Source organism: Phyllostomus discolor, chromosome 12 (genome assembly GCF_004126475.2).
Source record: "Phyllostomus discolor isolate MPI-MPIP mPhyDis1 chromosome 12, mPhyDis1.pri.v3, whole genome shotgun sequence".
NCBI lineage: Eukaryota > Metazoa > Chordata > Mammalia > Chiroptera > Phyllostomidae > Phyllostomus > Phyllostomus discolor.
Window position 1 is genome coordinate 49312840 of NC_040914.2, and position 20805 is coordinate 49333644.

Here is a 20805-nt window from a genome sequence, read left to right on the forward strand (position 1 = left end):
GCTGGCCCAGGGAGAACGAGCTTGAATCCTGAATCTCTTCTTTGTCTTCCTGTTGGCCAAGTTCATCGCCTCTTGGCGGGCTGGAGGGCTGTTTAAGGGAGGGGAAAAAAGGCCATCTGAGGCATGAAGATAAAAAGAAGTCTTTTAGCCATCCCGGGAGAGGATGGCTTTAGCTCCCGCGTTGTTATGGAAAGCCGGCCCTAATCCGGCGTCTTAACCGCCTTAACCGGCCAGCTGGGAGCGTGCGGGCTGGGAGATTAAGGCCGGGCCTGGTGCCGGGCCGGGCCTCGGGGCTGCTTTTGAACTGTGGCAGGACGCAGTCAACACCCAGAGTCCCCAGCTCAGGGCCGGCTGGGCGTGGCGGGGGCAGCCCGTGGGGACCCGGCCGGGGTGTGAGGACGGGACGCTGAGCCCCGCACTTCCCTCCTCCCGTGGGGCAGACCGTGGCCGGGGCCTGAGGTGAGGGTTGGAGCCAGGCCTGTGTGTGTGGCAGACTCACGCCTCTCTGAGCTGTCGGGGGGTCTCCTCCTGACCTGGCTTGGGTGGCAGCGACTGCTCTGCGCCCCTCAGAGGGAAAATGGGTCCCCCCTCCACCGCCGTCCCACCACGTGCTGCCTGCCCAGCCTCTTGGCTCGCTCCTGCCTCTTACTCTCTGGCCTCTGCCCACGGCCCCCCGCCCCCCAGGGTCCCCAAAGTGCCCAGTTCTGGTCTTCCAGCCTCTTTGCTTGGGGGCGAACGCAGGCAGGGCACAGTCCACGTGACGTTTTCTGTAGAAAGCTGACTTCGTAACACCCCAAGGAGCCCTCAAAGCCACCAGTTAGGTGGCCCCTTTCTCTGGGGTTCCAGCTGCCTCCTCCCCTCCCCACTCCTCAGCCCGGGTTGGGCCTGGCAGACAGAACCTGTGGCATCTCTGCTTCCCCAGCCCCTAGGGCGGCTGGCTGTGCCCGGAGCGGCTGGCCCTGCCACACAGGGCAGCGGGGTTGGGACCGAGACCCGGGGGACCGTCCCAATGTGCACAGGCCCAGACCCTGCCGCCCAGCAGAGCCCCCAACCCCCCTTATACTGACTCTCTGGGAATCTGCAGGTCAGACCCCCATTCCAGCCGGGCTTCCCCGCAACTCGCTGTGTGACACTGGGCGTGCCGCTCAGCCTCTCTGGGCTTCAGTTTCCTCGTTGGGGACAGCCAGAGCACCTCTTCCCGGGGTGTGGGGGGGCTCCTGTGGGGACAGGTCCTCTCCCTGCGCCTCTCCTGGGAAGGGTGGAATGGGGCAAGGCCTCTCTGAGGAGGTTATATCTTAGCTGAGATGCAGGTCCCAGGAGGGCGCCCGTCATGGGCAGACGTGCAGGGGGAGCGAGCTAAACCCCACGGTGGAAGGGACTTGGGGTTCAGGGAACACCAGAGAGCTGCAGGCCCGTGGGGCGGGAGGCAACTCCGGGACGCAAAGCAGGGCAGACGCTTGGGCTTTGGGCTGCTTTGGAAAGAGGAACCCTGGGAAGGTGTGGGCAGGGGAACGCCAGGTTCTGACTCTACCATAGCGGACAGCTGTGGCTGCCGGGAAGGCGGGGCCGCTCGGAGGGGGTCAGAGGCAGAGCAAACGGGAGCGACATGGTGGTGTCGGTGGGAGGAGAGGCCGTGGCGCTGCCCCAGCGTGGGAGCCGCGGGGCTGGGAGGAGAGGGTGGGCCTCAGGGTGGAGGGGTGCAGGGGTGAGCAGGGGGTGAGGGAGAGAACCTGGATATACCTTAGAATTTGCACTTAAGGAACTAAGGAAACGAGGGTGTCCCTGGGGAAGCAGACGTTTTCGCGGGCGACAGTTGGTTTGGGTTTCAGACGTGTTGGGACCAAGAGGCCTGTGGGCCGTGCGAGCAGAGATGCTGAGCAGACGGGTGGTCTCTGCGTCTGGAGCTCAGTGAGCGGCTGGGAGAGAGGGAGCCAACTCCTTCTCGGGGCCCCTCGGGCCCCTCAGGGCCGCTGGGCGAGGCTGGTTCTCCGGAGGGGCTGGCGGGTGGCCCCCTGAGCGTCGGAGAGGAAGGGGAGATCACAGGAGAGCAGCCCCCGCCCCGCCAGGGCAGGCCACCACGGTGGGAGGGGGGCCCAGATGGTCGGCCACGCCCACTGGCTCATCGCCCTCCGCTCCGAGCAGGTCCTGCGGCCTGTCACTCAGGCCACCACGGGGGGCGGGGCCCAGGTGGGCCACGCCCACGGGCTCGTCCGAGCCGGCCCCTGCGGCCTGTCACTCGCCGACTCCACTCCTCGGCAGTCCCCAGCAGCCCCGGGCTTCGGCAGTGACGGCAGTTTCTCTCAAGTCTGTGCTTCATAAAAGCTCAGCGTGAGCAGTGGAAATTCTGACTCGTGTCAGATACCGAGGAGGCTTTCATAGTTTCAAGTAGCTCGGGGTTAGATTTTAAAAGTTGTGTTTCATCACATGGCTTCACTTGGGCGGGGACGGGGGAGAGTGGAAGGGACACGGTATTTTTAGCCCAAAGAAGGCTTTCTTCCCTTTCCCTGTCCCTCCCCCTGCGTGCCCTCCCCCCCGCCCCAACAGATGTTTCGTCTCAGTCCTGTTTGAACCTCAGAGTAGAGTGGCCATAACCTTAGACTCTGATGAGGGAAAAAGGCCCGAGTGCTATTTGTTGGAAGGGTTTCCCCCCCTTTTTTTCCCCTTTCTTCTTTCCCCTCAGCCACAACTGGCCCTTAAATGAAACCTACTTACAGTAAGATGCAGCCTGGCTGTTGGGGGGGTGGGTGCGGGGGGCAGGGCGCTGGAGAGGCCCGAGGTGGCGTGGCTGGTCTCAGGAAGGGTGGGCGTGCACGGGCCGGAGCGGCCCGAAACCACCTCAGTGAGCCCTGCGTTGGCTACATTACTGTTTTCTTGGTGCTGGTTTTTCCTGAAAAGCAGGGACTCTAAGTGGTGGATTGTTACTTCGGGATTCGTTTGGTTCTTTTGGATACTCGACCCAAATTCGCTTACACCCGGGCCCATGGAATTGAAAAGTCCTAGGGTGGGACTTTCCTGAAAAGGACGGGCCGGATGCGAGAGCTCCAACTCGTCGGTCATCTGCACGCACCCGCTGCCCTGGCCCTCCCCGCCGCCTCTCCCTCTGCCCTCCGTGAGCCCCTCCCCCGAGGGTGGCAGAGGCGCCCACCCAGCGCTCCCTGGGCACGCGCGTCCCGGGAGCTCAGCCACCCCAGGCGAGAGCGGCCGCGTCCCAGTCCTTCCCGCGGGAGCTGGAGTCTCGCTGTAGCGGCCACGCTGGGTGTAGGTTTGTGGGGCCCGAAGCTCGTCCAGGCCTGGGGCCTGGGCGGGGGGGCGGGGGCGGGGGGGACTTCTTTAAGGAAAAGAATACGCGATTCGTTTATAACTGTGCCCTATATATATATCCCACTAAAACCTGAATAAATACGTCTGCAGCTCAGCCTCCCATAGCCGGATTCCAGGGATGCCGCTTCGGAGCCTCGGGGAACGGGGCCGTGCGGGGAGTCAGTGCGGAAAGGGACGACGGTCTTCGCCGGTCGGCCGTGAACATGCCTGATTCTGAAAACGTCCTCGAATCACAGTGCCGGTTCTGAGTCGAAAGGGGCCCGTGCCAGAGAGGGGCACAGAGGCAGCGCTCGCTCCTGTCGTGTGACCGTGAACTTGGGCGCTGATCTGGGACCGGCCACAGTGGCCGTCGGGGCGAGATGAGAGAAACTGGGCCTGGGTCGTGAGCGTCCGTCCCCCCGGAAGCCGCAGGGGGATCAGCCCCTGAAAAACCACGTGGGCTGAGATGGACAGCGGTGGCCCCACAGACGAGGCCCCGACCTGGTGATCGGCAGGAGAATGGTGGCGGGACAGGTGGGACAGGTGTCTACGACAGTGGTGTGACGAAGGGGAGAGACCCGTGGCGGGGCAGGCAGGCGGGGTTTTCGTCCTTCCGTTTCTACACCTTCTGGGCTCAGATCCTAGGTCTGCTGCTCTCGTGTCATATCCATGGCGGTGATGCACTTGGTCTGGTGCAGTCTGGGGTCTGTCTGGGCTCTCTGGGCACATCCCGGGCCAGGGGAGCTGCTTCCCAGAGGTGGAAGCTGAGCTAGGGGCTGAAGTGGAGCACCTGACGGGTGAGCAGGGGTCATGCATGAGGGCGTGGCAGGGTCAAGAGATGGGAAAAAGCAGTTCCCGCGGAGGGGCGCGTCTGAGAGGCCCTAGCAGGCGATCCCTTTCAGGAGCGAAACGGCCTGAGTTTGCTTTTTAAGCTCCGCCTCCTCTTATGTCAAATGCAAACAGTAACGCGGAGGAGCCCCTGAGATAACGGGTGTCCCCACGAGTGTCCCCCTGTCCCCAGCATCTGGGGCCGTGCAGATCGCTGTGCCTCTGGGACCGTCCCCAAGGGGGGCCTCAGCACGTGGTGCCAGAAACCATTTGGCCTGGAATGCGCACACGATCTCTTTCTCTTTTTACACGCAGCAGATTAGCCCGCCTAATTATATTTGGCGTAGGCTAATATTAAAATTCATCTGCCTTCCCTCTAACAGCTGTCGGGGGGGAGGGTGGTTGGGGGGTCAGAAGCATCCCGCCAGCCATCCCGAGACGAAAATATTTGCGGCAGATAATCCGTGCGTGGCCCATTGAGAGAGGACAGTGGATACGGTGGGGCAAGTGTCCAAACTGCAGCCAGGAAGCTCTGGCCTGGGTGAGATCTTAACGCAGTGGCAGCCGAGCGCCCGCCAGGGACCCGGGCTGGGGGTGGTGTCTGCCGTGCACCTGAGTGTCAGAGTCCTGTCTGCCCTTTGGTGGGGCTCACTCTGTTGGAAAGCCAGACAACGGGGTTTCCGATCTGTCTCTTCTTTCGAAGTGCAACGTCAACCAGGCCCCTCTGGCTTGTGTTAGGGTGACAGGGCCTCTGCCGGCCCTGTCCGGGGTTGGGCAGCAGCCCGAGGACAAGATTCACCCACGATCCACTGCTTCCCAGTCGTCCTCTTCCCCACCCCAGTCCCCAGGCTCAGTCCAGCCAGAATGTATGGCACGTCGGCTGTGCCGACGTCTCGCCTCCCGTCTGCCGGGGGGGTTCGGCGCAGTTCAGCACGCCGTGGTGGGTCCGCGCCGTCCACGGTGGGCAGCCCCCGGCCAGGAGCCAGTGGGGCCCCAGCTCTCGGGAGACGTGCGTCGTGGCTGCGTGGCTGTGGCGGGCCCCGAGAGGCAGTCAGAAGACCCCAGGCAGGACCTCGCACGGAGCGCTGGATGGAACGGGAGCAGCCAGGGCTCCGCTAGCAGCAAGTGCCGCCTGCCTGTGCGCGTCAGGGAGAGGGCCACCCCCCTCAGAACGCCTTTCGCCATCTGTCCAAAAAATGTCACACACCGTCGGCACATCTGTGCTGCTGTGTGCAGGCACGGCGCCTGCCCCCGTCGGACAGCCCCTGGCCCACCTCCCTCGGCCGGTCTCCCTGAGACCCCCGTGACTGGGTCCCCAAGCCCTGGGGGCTGGGGGCTGGCCGGCCGGCTGCTCTGTTCAATTCACAGCCCTTCTGATGGTGTCCAGGCAGTGCCAGCTGTCAGCAGCTCATGCCGGGTCTGCAGCGCCATCCTGCTGCCCGGGTCGCTGCTCTTGGCCAGGGTGGACAGTCCCCAGACAGTGACCATGGCTTTCCCGGTGTGTGGTCCCAAGTGAGCCCGGTGTGCCCCCTCCCAGTGGGCCCACAGGTGGGGCGGTGGGGGTGGTCGTCACCATTCCGGTGTCCCTCTCTGTGCCCTGTGCCCCTGCCGCCAGCACCCCTCTTCTTCCCCATCTTCCTCCCCCATCTTCCTCCCCCCCACCCTTTTTTTAAACTGGGGGAGGGGAGAGGGAAGAGACCGTCTTTGATCTCAGTGGAGGAAAAAAAAAGTCTGTTCTGTTCAGGCTTTTGGCTAACACAACAAACAGTGTTTAAAATTTAACTTTGCTTAATTAATTAGTAATTCTGTTTAATGCTGTCTGATCTCCCTCCAAAAGGTATTTTGAAGCTGGAGAAGGGAACATCAAAGGGAGCCGGGTGAAGATGGTCAAGTAATGCATTTAATCTGGCAGTTGCTGGGGGCGGAGTAATGCCAGGCTGGGCGGACGCGGCAGGGGGGCGGGGGCGGGGGCGGGGGAGGTGACGTCATCTGGTAAACACAGCCAGCCCGCCCCCCCTCGTGGCCACGCCGTGGTGTGAGGAGGGACGGACCGGGAGCGGTTTCCAGAGAAAAGGCCCTCCACCTGCTGACCCCAGACTTGTCTGAGCTGAGAGTGGGGTCCAAGGCAGCGGAGTTGGCGCTTCCTGTCTGCGCGGCCACGTGGTCTGGTGGGCGGGCTGCGGGCTGCGTCGGGGTTCCCCCCCAAGCAGGTGAGCAGCAGGGGAGACCCCGCCTGCACCCTGCTGATCACGGCACCCCGGCGGGGGTGAAGGCTGCGTGTCCTAAGGGCCAGGAGAGGACCCGTGGTGGGCTCTATGGACTGTGTGTGCACTGGACTGTGTCCCAATAAAACTTTATTTACAAGAACAGGCAGTGGGCGGGCTTTGGCTCCCGGGGGTGTGGTTTGCCAATCCTGCTCTGTGGTCACCCACAGGTTCTCCAGAGGTAATGGCAGGCTTTGCTCTTCTCCTACTCTGTCCCTCCTCTTCCTCTTCCTCCTACTTTTCCCTGCTACCCTTTTTCCAACGAGCAGCATCTCCTGTTGCTGCTGTGACTCGTCATGGAAGAGTCACCAGAGTCTCCCTGAAATCACGCCCCCACAGGTCACCTCTGGGAAAGCAGCCGCTGGGCTGACGGGAGGCAGAGACAGCGGGGTCTCGGGATCTGATGCCGCAGCTCATCTCAGAGCAGTGTGGCTCTCTCCGCTGAGGTTGGATCGGTGGACGGAGGGAAGGAGAGGTGGACGTATGGATGAGCGGACAGACAGACATTTGGATGGGGGGAGGGAGGGGTAGATGGGGGGAGAGAGGTAGGGATGGATGGATGGACTGACAGGTGGGCAGATGGACAGACGGAAGGAAGGAGGGAGGGATGAGGATGGATGGATGGATTGGTGGACGGAGGGGAGGAGGGATGGATGGATGGAGGCAGGCAGGGAGAGAGGCAGGGAGGGATGGATGGACTGACAGGTGGGCGGATGGACAGACGGAAGGAAGGAAGGAGGGATGAGTGCATGGATGGACGGATTGGTGGACAGAGGGGAGGAGGGAGGGATGGGTGGGTGGATGGACGGATTGGTGGACAGAGGGGAGGAGGGAGGGATGGGTGGGTAGATGGACAGATTGGTGGACGGAGGGAAGGAGGGAGGGATGGGTGGATAGACAGACGGACGGGTGGATGGATGGATGGTGAGGGGTGATTTGTTCTGCACGGGGACGAGTGTGGGCGGGTGGTGGTTTGGCGTTTGGTTCCAGAGGGTCCGTGTGGATGCAGAAGCTTGGCCCCCGAGTCCTGGCCCCTGACTCTGGCAGGGGGTCCGCAGGGCTGTCTGATCAGTCCCCTGATGCCTCCTCTGGCCACTGGGCAGGGGACAAGGGGAGAGGGAGAGGCTGGCCGCCTTCTGTAGGGCTGGGGGTGCCGACCCTCCTCGTTCCCGGCCCCCAGGGCCCCAGGACGGGACGGCTCCCAGTCCTGCTACCCATCTGTGAAGGGCCCCCCCATGGGTGTCCGGGTGATCTTCTGAGCTGGGATGGGATGAGGCATCTGCTGGCGGAGGAAGGACAATCCGGGCCACCGTGGTCTCCGGAAAAGACATGGGAAAGGGCGGGGGTGAGGGGCGTCCTTTCCTCCCTGGGAGAGGAGAGAGGAAGGGGGGGGGTGCCTGGCAGAGGACCGACTGTCTCTGTTCAGTGGGCAGGAGGGGGCTCCAGGAAGGAGGGAGCAGGGACAGAGGTTTCTTTTCTTTGGGTTTTATCAAGTGGAACTTGAAAGGCAACATTGAACCTGAAGGTGGTTTTCTGATAACTTCCCTTTGAACTTGGAGTTCGGTTTCGATAAGCCTGGCCGGCTTACATCTCCAGCCAGGACCTCTGCCGAGGGAGGCAGCGGCTTTGAAGACGGAGCTGGCCTTTGTTTTTGTTTCTTCTTCCTCTCCTCCGCAACCCCCCAGCCCCCCGCCCCGCGCTCCGGGGCGGTTGTGGGGGGCGGTGGGAGTGAATGGGGGATGTGGCGGTTGGTGATAGCATGGTGTGTCGTCTCTGAGGGGGGTGCCCGGGTCATTTGGATCGGGGCTGTCGGCTGGGGCCATGGCTCATCTCCATTCTTTGCCAAGCCAGCATTTAGTGAGCACTTACTGCATGCAGGTCACTGTACTCAGTAGGCACTTTCCTCAACGTCCCCTCCCCCCAGCAGCCCTGTGCGGGAGAGCCCGCCTCATCCCCACGTTACAGATGAGGAGACTGAGGTCCAGGGGAGTCAGGTGCCTGGCCCCAGCTCCCCCAGGTCCATGGTGGAGTCGGGATGTGAGTCTGAATGTGGCCCGTCCACCGGGACCCTCCTGCTGAGCGCAGCTGCACCCGTTGGAGACGCTGGGCACTTCCAGGGCTCAGAGCTGTGCCCATCGGGGATGCTGGGCGTTGCCGGGGCTCGGAGCTTCTCCCAGTGCTGGGGATGGGGCCAGACACTCTCCGATTTCTCAGACGAGGCTCTCAACTTCCTTCCCTTCTTTTAAATGGGTGTGACCACTCCTTTGTGGCCTGGTAGGTATGGCACTGTCCCAGCATGGTGGCAGCTGTGGCCCGGCAGGCCACCAGTAGATTTGGGCTGGAGGAGTCAGGGTGGCTCAGACCCTAGGCTGGGCTGGCCTGGGGCCATGGGCCAGTGGCCCACCTGACTTCCCCGGGCTCACCGTGACCCTGGAGGGGGACACATCCCGGCCGTTGAGGAGCAGCAGGGAGGAAAGGACTTGGCTGGACCCACTGTCCCAGAAGCGGTCAGTGGCTGTCCCTGACGACTCCCGTGGTGAGGATGCCCAGTGTCCCCGTGCCGGGGTCACAGCTGAGCCCCAGCAGCTCTAGGGAGTTGCCGCCTTGTTGGGGGGTGGGCATCGTGGGCTGGGGGCTCCCTGCATGTTGCCGGCTGTTCAGGGAGGAAAGAGGGCACCCGGGCATGGCTGTTCCGGTCCCCAGGCCCAGCTGGGGTTGGGGGCAGGGGTAGCTGTGGCCAGAGCCTGTCCTGTCAGTTGTCGTGGTGGCCTTCCTGTCCCCGCCTGTCTGGGCTGGTGACCCAGAGCATCCTTATCTTCAGCCCCTCCCTCCCTGCCCTGGTCCCAACCCTGGGCTGCCTGCTTTCGAAACGATACTTTTGTGTCCTTCTGTATTTTGAGAAAACGTAGCTACCAACTGTGCCGACTCCCTACAGATTGTGTGGGGAGGGGACGTTGCCCCTGACTAGTGGTGGGGACCCGGCGTCAGGGCCCTGGGCTCGGTCACAGCGCGTTGCGTCCACACAAGAACCCCCCGGGGGAGGGGACTGTTGTCCCCCTTTTACAGCTGCAGCAGCAGCCATCCAGTGCGGCTGCGTGACCTGCCCTGGGCCTCCCGTCCTGTCGGGGGCTCAGGACCCAAGCGGAGAGACTCCCTCTGCCCAGGCTGGCCGGGAATGGCACAGCGGGGCATGTAGCACGAGCCAGGCTCCTTGGGTTCAAATCCCAGCCCTGTCGTGGACTAGCAAAACACTTACCCTCTCCGTGCCTCAGTTTCCCCCTCTGGAAAGCACAGCTAATAATAGTCATTGCCTCCCAGGGCAGCGGCGAGGACTGAGGAGTCCGTGGACAGCCAGAGTGGAGTCAGTGCAGTGTCGGGCGTGAGAGGTGACGCAGGGCCACAGAGTCACTGCCCCGGGCAGCTGAGTATCCGCTCGGACGGACGAGGGCCGGGAGCCGTCCTGGGAAAGCTCATTCCCAGGCAGACCCGCCTCCCCTTCTTCAGGCAGAGGCAGGGCTGACGTTTGGTGTGCAGATCTGAAGACCCTCGCAGGCCCGGGCGCAGGTCGGGGTGAGGACAGCCACCCTGGGCCGCCCTCCCGGCATCCTTGGGGGTGTTCATGAGGAAATGGGGTGCACAGGTGGTGGGCACTGATGCCCACCCTCCTCCCCGCTCCTGGAAGGACACACAATGGACTGTGACCTTGGGCAGGGGACTGACCCCGAGGGTGGACAGAGGCTGAGTGAAGAGCACAGGGTTAGCTTTCTCCTGGAGACAACACCTGCCGGAGTGCACGTGTGTTCTCACGTGCGCGTGCTGGTATGCACATGCGCCCTTCCCTTCAGCAGCCCTGTTGAATGGACTGTGTTCCGTCACTCGTCCTGACCGTCCCCCAGCAGGCAGTGTGCCCGGCCCGGGCAGATGGCACCCTGGAGGAGGCCGGTGTCAGCCCCAAGGCAGTGGGGCTGCGGCCATGCAGTCATGATTCTGGGGCGCCAAAGTCAGCCCTGCCCCCTGCCCTGTCCTGCACCGTTGTGGGGGCTCAATCTGCCCACGTGGGCTTCAGGTCGGGGCAGAGACCGCAGCGGAGGCCTGAGAGGCCCTTGGAGGTGATCTGGGTGGCCGCATGGGCACACCCAGGATGGGGGTCCCCTCTGGAGCAGCCTGGACAGCCCCCTGAGGACAAGGCGACGCTGACCTCAGCAACGAGCAGGGCGGGAAGGGCCCCCGGCCCCTGGCGGTCCTCCGCTCCGGCCGAAGCAGAGCCACAGTGCTGGGCGCCTGCTGGGGCCGGGGCCTCTCTCACGCGCCCTCCCTCCCCGCCTCCGCCCGCAGTGGCCCTGCCTCCCGAGAAGACCGACGGGCTGGCCAGTGGAGATGAGAAGAGGATGGAGAAGCCGAACGAGTCCTGCCCGGGCTCCAAGAAGCAGCTGAAGTTTGAGGTGAGTTTCCCTGCGGCAGCTCCCCGGGGGCCGTGGGAGCGGAGCTGGGCAGGCTGTGTGGGCATGCACGTGTATGTGAGTGTGTGTGTGGGTGCTCGTGTGGACACAAGTGTGCATGCGTGTGTGTAGACGGGTGTGCAGGGGAGCTCCTAGTCTTTGGCTCAAGCTCAGGCTGAGGCCACAGAGCCCCTGGCAGACCCCTCCCGTCGTGTCCCCTCTGCCCGAGAGGACTGGGAGTCTGTGGCCCCCTGCAGGCCCCTCTGCCAGGCCAGACCGCCCGCTCAGCCTGGCCTCTCTCCCTGGCTGGTTGTGTCTCGGTCGTTACCCGGCAGTGGGGAGGCTGCGGCCCCACAACCTGGCCTCCAGGTGTCCCAGCCAGCCCCTGGCTGACCGGCCATGCCCGTGTGTCATCTGTCTGTGTCCAGGAGCTACAGTGTGACGTGTCCGTGGAGGAGGACAGCCGGCAGGAGTGGACCTTCACGCTGTATGACTTTGACAACAACGGGAAGGTCACTCGCGAGGTGAGTGCACCTGCCTGGCCCTGGTGGCTGGCCGTGCCCCGGGCCCAGGGGCGTTGGTTGTGTGTCTGGCTGCTGCTGCCTGCACCGCCCCCATAGGGGGCCCGCCCCTAGGCAGGAACGGGGCCCAGAGTGGGGCAGGGTGCAGGTGTGGTGGAACAAGGCTTCTGGGAGCTTCCGCTGGAGCTGGAGGGGTGTGCCAGGACTGCCCGGAGAGGTGACTGAGAGGAGGGGCTTCCTCCTCTGTGGCCCAGAGCTCTGGGTGCGCTGGGAGCACCCGGGCCACGTCCCCGACAGCCCGTGTGCCCAGGCGCCGGGGCAGGTGGGCACACAGAAGCCCCGCCCGGAGGCCCCGCCCGGAGGCCCCGCAGCGCCCCTGCTCAGGGCCTGTCCTCCCCTTGTCACCCCCGCAGTGCTCTGGGCCTCTCTCTCCCACACCCCTCCCCTCCCTGTGTTCCTCCGCCCTCCCTCTGTGCCCGTGTCTGCATCCGGAGTGCCTACTGTGTGCATCTGCCACACACTGGGCGTGCGGCCACAGCGGGATCCGGGCTGACAGTCCCTAGCCTGTGGCTCTGCCCGTCGGACGAGGCGGGCAGGTCCCCACCAATTAGAGGAAGATTATAAGGCGAGACCTGTCCAGCGAGGAAATAACAGAGTGGCGTCGCAGGGACGGGCGGGGTGTCCGGGGCAGCCTCGGGGTGGAGAGGGGAAGGAGGGGACAGGGGGGCCAAGCCGTGCGGTGTGCCGAGCTGGGGACGCCGGTGCCGTGGCCACATCTGGGGAGAGGCGTGGCCGCAGCCCGGGAGCCGGCGGGGCGGGGCACGGGGCAGGGCCAGAGGCTGTGGGCGCAAGTGCAGCGGAACCGTGGAGGGTCCGTGGAGGCGGGGTGGGACCGGAGTGGCTGCAGAGGAGTGCTGCCTCCCCGGTGCTCTGGGCCCCGGCCCGTCCCCTCTGCCGGGTCCGTGTTCCTGTTCCATCCTGCTCAGCTCTGACGCCCTCTCCCTCCACAGGGAGCCCGATGGTCGGCTGTGGGATGGCCGCAGATTCTGGGATGGGCCCAGCTGGCTCCCCCCCCCCCCGCCCCCCCCCCCCCCGCACATCTGGGTGTCAGGCTGGCTCCTCCCACCCCCCCACCCCCCTCGGCACGTCTGGGCGTCAAGCCGGTTCGCAGAAAGCGCTCCGCGGCTGTCTCACCGCCTGCCGGGTTCGCTCTGGGCTAGGCCTCTTCTGCTCTGCAGGTGGGGGTGGTGTGGGAGCCGCCTCCTGAGTGGGGCAAGGCCACGCCCCTTTCTTCCTGCGGCTGCGATTTTGGAGATGCGGGAACCCGGGAGGGGAGGCAGCTCTGGGTGGCTTTGGGGCGTGAGGGACAGAATCCCGGCCTGGGTTGTCACCGACAGGGGTGTGCCGGCTCTCAGCCTGGAGGCAGGCCCCAGGGCGCTGACCTCAGGCACCCTGGGCCCCGAGGCTCGGTGTCTTCATGCTCACCATGGTCTCGTTTCCTCTGTGTCCCCTTGTCGTCAGGCGGGCTTTGGCAGCCTCGGGGTGACAGCTGCCAGTTTTAACCGACACCCCGTCCCGCCAGCGGGTCCCCAAGTTCAGACTGTCAGCAGATGTGCCGGGACCGAATTGCACCGGCCCCGGTGGAGTCATGTTTCTGACCCCGAACCAGTCATTTCTGTCTGCCGTGGGTTCGTGACACTCCCGGCGTCTGATTCGGGGTCCAGGTGCCATCTTCCCACTCAGAAGAAAGCACCTGTTCACCATCACACGTCAACCGGTGCACCACACCAGCCTCCCCAGCACCTGTGCCCTTGTGCCAGGCGCCGTGCAGCCCACGGCATTGACTTCCCAGCTGGCCGTGGCTGAGGTCTGCTCGCTCCAACACCCAAATAAGCTGGGACCCTCTGGGGTCACCCACGGGGGCCCCAGGCCTGGTGTGCGGTGCCTGGGGGAGGATGATGGTGGGCCTCAGCTTCCCGATCTGTGAAATGGAGACGATGATGACATCTCTTTCATGGGTGTTCTGAGACGGGGCAGGGCATGGGGGGGGCGGCAGGCGTGACTGGGCAGAGCCGCTCCAGCAAAGACGGGAGAAGAGGGAGGAGGAGTCCTCTGTGGTCCCCCCAGAGGAGGTGGGGTCACCGAGCGAGCCGGCGAGTCAGGGACTTGAGCCTGGGTCTCTAACTGGCAGCCCCCACATTCCCAATCTGGCCCCTGCCCCTGGAGGGTTTTCTTAGGAATTAAATTAGCGCAGGCAACAGGAGTACAGGTAGGCGAGTGGCACTACGTCAGAATTTAACACGCCCGTGCGTGGAAGGACGCAGCCAACGGAGTGGGCGGAAATGTTGGCAAATCACCTGCCGGATAAGGGGATTATATCCAGAAAACAGCGTATAGTGAACTCCTAAAATTTAACATAAAAAAAAAGAAGTAATTTGATCAGAAAATGGGCAAAGGACTTGAATAGACATTTCTGCAAAGAAGACACGCAAATGGCCCACAGACACACGAAAAGATGCTCAGCATCACTGACCGTGCGAGAAACGTGAGTCGGAGCCACCTGAGACCTGCCTCCCCCATCTCGCCCTCGGTGAGATGGACGCTGCACAGACCAGCGGGCAATGACAGGCGCCGCTGTGTGGAGGTGGCGAGCCTTGGGCTCTCGTGTGTGTGTGCGTGTGTGCAGGCGGGGATGTCCGGTGGTGCAGCTGCTGCAGAAAACCACGATTCCACGTGGAACCAGGCGATTCCACGTCTCGGTATACATTCCCCCCGCATCGAGGAAAGGGTCTCCAAGAGCTACTTACACACCCACGTTCATGGCAGCGTTATTTACAACATCCCCAAAGTGGAAGGCCACCCAAGTGTCCATCAGCTGGTGCGTGGATAAAGCAGACGTGGTCCATGCAGATGATGGAATAGAATCCAGCCTTCAAGAGGAAGGAGGCCCTGCCACATGCTACGTCATGACGAACCTTGGGGACACAGTGCTGAGTGATGGAAGCCAGTCACAGAGGGACATATCCTGTATGATTGTGCGTCTACGGGGCACCTGGAGTAGTCAGTCACAGAGACGCGAGGTCGAATGGTGGTTGCCAGGGGCTGGGGACGAGGGGAATGGAGAATTGAAAAGACAAATTAGGCCCTGGCTGGTGCAGCTCAGTGGATTGAGCGCCAGCCTGTGAACCAAAGGGTCGTTGGTTCGATTCCCAGTCAGGGCACATGCCTGGGTTGCAGGCCCAATCCCCAGTAGGGGGCGCAGGAGAGGCAACCACACATTGATGTTTCTCTCCCTCTCTTTCTCCCTCCCTTCTTCTCTCTCTAAAAATAAATACATAAAATCTTAAAAATAGAAAAGACAAATTAGTTGCTAGTACCCAGGGTTCAGGAGATTTAACAGGAGCTGGACCCAGCCTCTCTGAGAAGCCCCTGCATTGTCATCAGTCAAGTGGCTGCCGCCTGTGGGGGGCAGCAGGGCCAGTGCCCACGCCTGTCAGGCAGGCCAGGGTGGAGCTTGGTGTCAGCCCTGCCCTGTGGCGGGGCTGGGGGTGAAGGGAGGGGCGAGTCTGTGCTCAGGTAGTAGGGTCGCTGGGCAGGCAGCTGGCCCAGCCTGTGGCCGTGACCTGAGAACGGCCAGTCCTTTTCCCAGAGGTTCCCAGCATCACATCAGGCAGGAAGCTGCCCCTCAGACCCCGACCTTACAGGGAGCCCAGAGCACAGAAAGCCCTACTGAGGGGGCCTGGTCCTCCCCTCCCGTCCCTGGGGGAGTCTCTGGGGGGCTCGTGGAGCAGGGACTGGAGCCCACTGCTCGGGTGAGGGCTCCCCAAGGCCCGGAGAGAAGATGAGGTTTGGTCCGGTTGGGTGTCCCCCTGCCTGTACCCCTGGCCCACCTCTAAGCTCCCCCGCTGCCTTGTGCTCTGGGGGGGGGGACAGCGCCCCCTACTGGAGCGTCCTCTGGTGCCGGGAAGGCGGCTCCGCCTGCAGTGGACAGCCCAGAGGTCGGGGGCACGGCAACCCCAGGGCAGCTCCTGACTTGGGGTGAGACTTTCCCCAGGCCGGTTCCACCCAGTCTCCCCCGGGGGCTCTGGCGTGCCTGAGCCAGTGGGCCCCGGCTGTGATTTGCTCAGCGAGGTTTTCCGTGGTCTCCCCGCCCTTCCCTCCCCCTGCTCCTAGGGCCCCTCCCACACAACCCCCCACCCCCACATCGCTGCCCGAGGCTCGGCTTTGGGGAGCCCCAGGCGCTCAGCGTTTGGGGTTCGGTAGGCCCTCTGCTTCCCGCTGGAAAGGCAGCGCGGCTGAAGCCCGTGTGGTGTCTGCTCCCCGCCCCGCCCCCAGGACATCACCAGCCTGCTGCACACCATCTACGAGGTGGTCGACTCCTCGGTGAACCACTCCCCGACGTCCAGCAAGACGCTGCGCGTGAAGCTGACCGTGGCCCCCGATGGGAGCCAGGGCAAGAAGAGCATCCTTCTCAACCATCCCGGTGAGGGGCGGCGGGGCGCGGGGGTGGGGGGGTCCCAGGGGCATGCGCTGGGAGCTGCCTGGTGGGCAGGCAGGATTGGAGCCGGTCTCGCAGGGGTGGGGTGTAGACAGGGAAGGGATTTGGAATGGAGGCCCCCTGAGTCAGCAAAGCACAGGGCCGGGCCTGTGTACGCACACAGGCAGCCACCACGGAGGCCTGGCTTGTGATGGGGGTGGGTGGGCGGGGCCTTGAAGCCCAGCCAAGGAGTACGGAGAGGAGGTCAGCAGGACAGGTTGCTGGGAGAGCCCTCTGGCAGGCCTGGCTCTGAGGACTCCGGCCACAGAGCCATGAGTAGGCAGCTGCGAGAGCCCGCTTTCTAAGGGGCCAGGCAGCTTGGAACACCTGGGCGCGGCCAGGAGGCCGGCGGGCGTGGGGCCGAGCCGCGTGTCACCAGGCTGTCTCTGGGGCGGGCCTCAGACCTGCAGACCACCAGGCCCAGAGCAGAAACCAAGCCCGCGGAGGAGCTGCGCAGCTGGGAGAAGAAGCAGCGAGCCCCGCTCAGGTACGGGTGGGCACCAGCGGAGGGGCAGACCCTGGCCCCCGGGGGTGCGCCTGCGCAGTGGGGGCCGGGGGGTGAGGGGCGGACCCGGGCAGGCGGCTCCCATCTGTGCTGTCTTCAGGGGGCGGCAGTTTGTAGGCAGGCGCCCAGACTCCAGCTTTTTCTAAATCACTAAGGATGGGTCTGCGTTTGCTGGGTTTGCAGAGGGGCTCACCGTGTGTTTCTCGGGAGTCCCGTGTCGGGGTCTGGGCGCTCCGCAGTGCCCAGTGTCTGCAGGGAGACACACGAAGGCTCGCACTGAGTGTGACACGGAGACTTGGGCCGTCTCATCGCTTAGGGCGCTGTTCAGAATGGGTCAGGAGGAACCTCTGTTTCCAGGCTTTGGGGACTGCAGAGCTGTGGATGAGCCCGCAGTCACGTCTCACCTCGTGCTATTTCCTTAACTTCAAGGAAGGGAGGGAGGGTGGGAGGGAGAGAAAGAGGCTGTTTTTAAAAAGGCCTCCCGTGCAGAGTGACACAAAGTAACGGTGCTGGCTGAGACCAGGCTGTGGAGGGGAGAGGTCTGGGCTTTGAGAAGCAGCCGCACAGGGCCGGAGAGAAGGGGGATGCAGGGGCGCGGCGTGATGCGGGCAGGAGGCTACCAATTGGAGGTACCCAGGCTGGCTGCAGGTGCGGGGTCTGTGCTGGGGGGCAGGGGGGCAGGGAGTGGGGCGCAGGCAGATCACAGAGGCCCTGCCAGGGGAGGGACAGGGAACCCAGAATCTGCCCCTTCCCTGTCCTCTCCTCCCAGAGGAAGGGTCCACTCTGGGCTTTGGGGCAGGAAAAGGAGTCCACCAGCCTCAGGGCGAGTGTCCTGGGGGCTTCTGCTGCCCACAGCGCCTGGGCAACCAGGCAGGAGTGGCGGGCACGTGACCCTAAGCCTGGCTTTGGGACATCCTCAAGCTTTGGTCAGTAACCCGTGTGCCTTGCTTCGGGTCTGTTCAAAGCAAAGCCCTTCTCCTGTCTTCCCAGAAGGCCCAGGGGGGCCAGGCGGGTGTCCGTCTCCACTGCCAGGGAGCAGTGGAAGGAGCTGCCCCACCCCGGGGGGCCAGGGCCCACCCCCTCACTGCCTGGTCCCGCCGCAGGTTCCAGGGAGACAGCCGGCTGGAGCAGCCCGGCTGCCAGCACCACTGCGTGGACGAGAACATTGAGAGGAGAAACCACTACTTGGATCTCGCCGGGATAGAGAACTACACGTCCCAGTTTGGGCCTGGTGAGGCGGGGCGGGGGCCGCAGAGGGGGGTGGGGGCCTGGCCGGCAGGGGGTCGGGCGGGCAGTGGTCGCCGGCCCCCCTGGGCCGGGGGAAGGCACGGCGTGCATGGGACAAGGGTACAGATGTTGATGTGGAGGCGGCGACAGGAAAAGCATTAAAAATAAGGAAGTGCTGTAACTAACGCACAAAACGAACCCGATCAAACAGCGTCTGAGGGCGTATGGCACGGCGGACACCGACAGCCCCGTGCCACGCCCCAGCCCGCCCTCCCCTGCCCCCCTCTCTCGGCTCTTTCCCCCAGGGGGACCCCTGCTTCACTCAGCAATCGCTGCCCTGCCTTCCTCCACTCCAGCATCCTAGTTCTAGCCAAGCTCAGTGAACAGGGAGCTCCCGGAAGTCCGCTGAGCCCCCTCCTCTCCCCTCCCCTCCCCTCCCCTCTCCTCCCCTCCTCTCTGTGGTCCTCTTCCCCTGCGGGCAGCCCCTGCTCACCTGTTAGTGCTGTGCCTACAGGCACCCTCCTGCATCTTCCTGCTGCGACCTTGGTCATCAGCCTCTGTCTCCCACTCTTTCGAAACTTTGTCTAGGAAGGAGAATTATGTGTAAAGCCCTGACAAAGAAATAGTTCTTCCCACTTAGCAGATGGCCAAGTTCCATTCCACAGTGGTTTCATCTGAGGACTGGGGGAGGCGGGGAGGGGGCGGCTGGGGGCGGGGGCGGGGGGTGCACACTGAGGAAGCACAACTGGCCTCTGTGAGCCCCAGGGAGCCGGCACCCTGCGGTTCCCAGGGCTTGGGCAGTGCGGCTGACGGTAGGTGCCCATCAACTCTCCGTTGCTTGGTTCCTAGGCTCCCCGTCCGCGGCCCAGAAGTCAGAACTGCACCCCCGTACCTCCAACCCCACGCGGTCCCGCTCCCACGAGCCAGAAGCCGTCCACGCCCCACACCGAAAGCCCCCAGGCGCAGACCCCGGCTCCTCCCACGGCCCCGACACCCCCTTCGCCAAGGTCTCGGAGGCCCAGCAGCGACTCCGGGGCGCCCAGGACGGGAGCAAGCACTTTGTGAGGTCCCCCAAGGCCCAGGGCAAGAGCGTGGGTGTGGGCCACGGGGCCAGAGGGGCAAGAAGCAAACCCCCTCTGGGACCCACGGTCCCCGCGGCGTCCCCATCCGCCCACCTGGCCACCGGTGTGGCCCTCCTCCCCACCCTGGCCCCCCTCGGCCACAAGAAGCACAAGCACCGAGCCAAGGAGAGCCAGCCGGGGGGCCGGGGCCTGCAGGGGCCGCTGGCCTCGGGCGGCGCCCTGGTGGGGCGGGACCAGGGGAGGGAGCTGCCCGCCGTGGTGGTGTTCGACGGCCCGGCCGGCCAGGCGGTCCAGAGACACGAGCATCGCCACCACCACGAGCACCACCACCACCACCACCACTTCTACCAGACCTAGGCCCACTGCGCCCCGCCCGCCCCGGCATTCGCATTCTATTAATTATTGTTATTATGACGAGTATTGTTATTAATAATTATTGTTACTCCACTAATATTCCGCTAGGCTCCATGTAGAAGATCTATGGAAACACAGACGTCAACTTTTATTTATAAGTGTGGGGACTGCGTGCGTGCGTGACTCCCCCAGGGAGCGGCCCTGAGCGCGTCAGCGGCCGGCGGCCGGCAGAGGCTCCCTCGGGGTCCCGGCTGTGGTCCCCACGCAGCCCCCCACCCTCCCCAGCCCCACCCCGCTCCGGGAGCCCCTCGGCCAGACTCCGCCCCACCCCCCCATCTCTTCCAGAGACCCTCGAAATCTCCGAGAAGATAAACAGCTGCTACCTCTTAGTGTTATTCTGATTTTGTTTTGCCCTTGACCGACGGTACCACGCTCCGAGGATTTCGGCGGACTGTGGCCGCGCCACCTCCCCGGCTGCTGTGTTCTCACGTCCTGGCCTGGGACCCTTAGCTGTCCTCTCTGGAGTTCTCCTCCATGCCTTTCCAGGGGGGTCGTGCCCTCGCCCCAACGGGTCCCTCTTTCCCGCCGCACACCATGTGAACCTACACTTCTCCTTCTCCTCCTCCTCCTCCTCGATTCCGTAGAAAGATACACACACACTTCTAAAGACTGCCCCTGAAACCAGACTTCTCACGGGGGAAGCCTCCGGGGAGGCCCCCAGCCCCACGGACCAGCGGGGGTTTCCCGGGTCGGGCAGTGGGGTGCTGCCGGTTGTGCTGAAGGAAGATGGGGAAGCCTGAGTCCTGCCCTCGGCGAATCTGTGCGTCCCCACGGGGTTCTGGGACCGAGCTCTGTCTCTGTCGCTCGCTGCCATCTGTCCATTTCTATGTATCTTTCTATAAACACACACTCTCAGGTACCTTTGCGCGTGCGCCCCGGTCGGTGTTTGCTTCCGTGGACGTATCCCGAGCCCAGCGCCACCTGCCGCCTGACGCCGGCGTGCTTTCTGTGGCTCGGCCTCCCGGCTGCGTCCCCTGTTCCAGAGCCTCTGCTCTGGGTTGAGTGTGGTTGGCGAGGGGTTATTTGTAAAGATACTGGGCTTAGTTGTTGTCACCCTATTGTTGGATTAGGGGCAGTGTGCCTGGGACTGGATGAATACATTTCATCCTCAGGACCACCCTTCGAGGCAGCCAGGGGAAGCTCAGGAGGCATGTCAGGCTCAGAGAGGTTGAGTTACTTGCTTGACATCACACAGCAGATGGCAGAGCTGGGATTCTAGTCTTCCCTGTGGTCCTCTTAACCACTGAATGTTAACCACTGTGTCTGGGCTCCTGACACCCAGCTGATGGGAATGTAGCCGAGGGAGGGAGGGAGCGGGGACGCCCCCACCCCAGCGTGCTTTGCCGTGGTGTTGGGGCTGCTGGCCCTCTGGACCACACCACCAAGTGGAAGAGGATCTTGCACTAGGGGACCAGGGGGAGATACCGATGGGCTGGGCTCAGGGCCAGTACTGATCTCTGGACCAATCACTGTGGCCCAATGGGGTCACCCAGCAACCTGTGGCAAGGGAGGAGGTCTGCGCCAGAGGGAGGGATGGAGGAGAGGTGCTGGGCAGAGGGGAGCTGTGGGCGCCCCAGGCCCAGTGTCGTGGCTGCAGCCATGGAAACAAACCCAGAAGCCAGTCCACGCAGGGAGCTCTCTGTGGCCTGGCAACTCCTGAGCGTTTGTTTCCGCAGCCTCTGGTGGGA

General features: G+C 63.8%; 1 protein-coding gene and 1 long non-coding RNA gene across 2 annotated transcripts; one reads left to right on the plus strand and one right to left on the minus strand.

The window, feature by feature from the left end:
• Positions 1-14: 14 nt before the first annotated feature.
• LOC118497818 lies at positions 15-10100 on the minus strand. The gene is made up of 3 exons (XR_004900342.1): positions 10089-10100; positions 8650-8651; positions 15-88 (listed from the first exon to the last, which is right to left on the minus strand). It is a non-coding gene; the product is annotated as an uncharacterized LOC118497818 (long non-coding RNA).
• A 588-nt stretch (positions 10101-10688) lies between these two features.
• Positions 10689-19981, plus strand: LOC114488196 (protein naked cuticle homolog 1). Its single transcript, XM_028501868.2, has 6 exons — positions 10689-10834; positions 11260-11355; positions 15688-15835; positions 16292-16376; positions 17498-17625; positions 18471-19981. Exons 1-6 carry the CDS (start codon positions 10781-10783, stop codon positions 19058-19060), a joined length of 1101 nt encoding a protein of 366 aa, XP_028357669.2. The 5' UTR covers positions 10689-10780; the 3' UTR covers positions 19061-19981.
• The last annotated feature ends 824 nt before the right edge of the window (positions 19982-20805 follow it).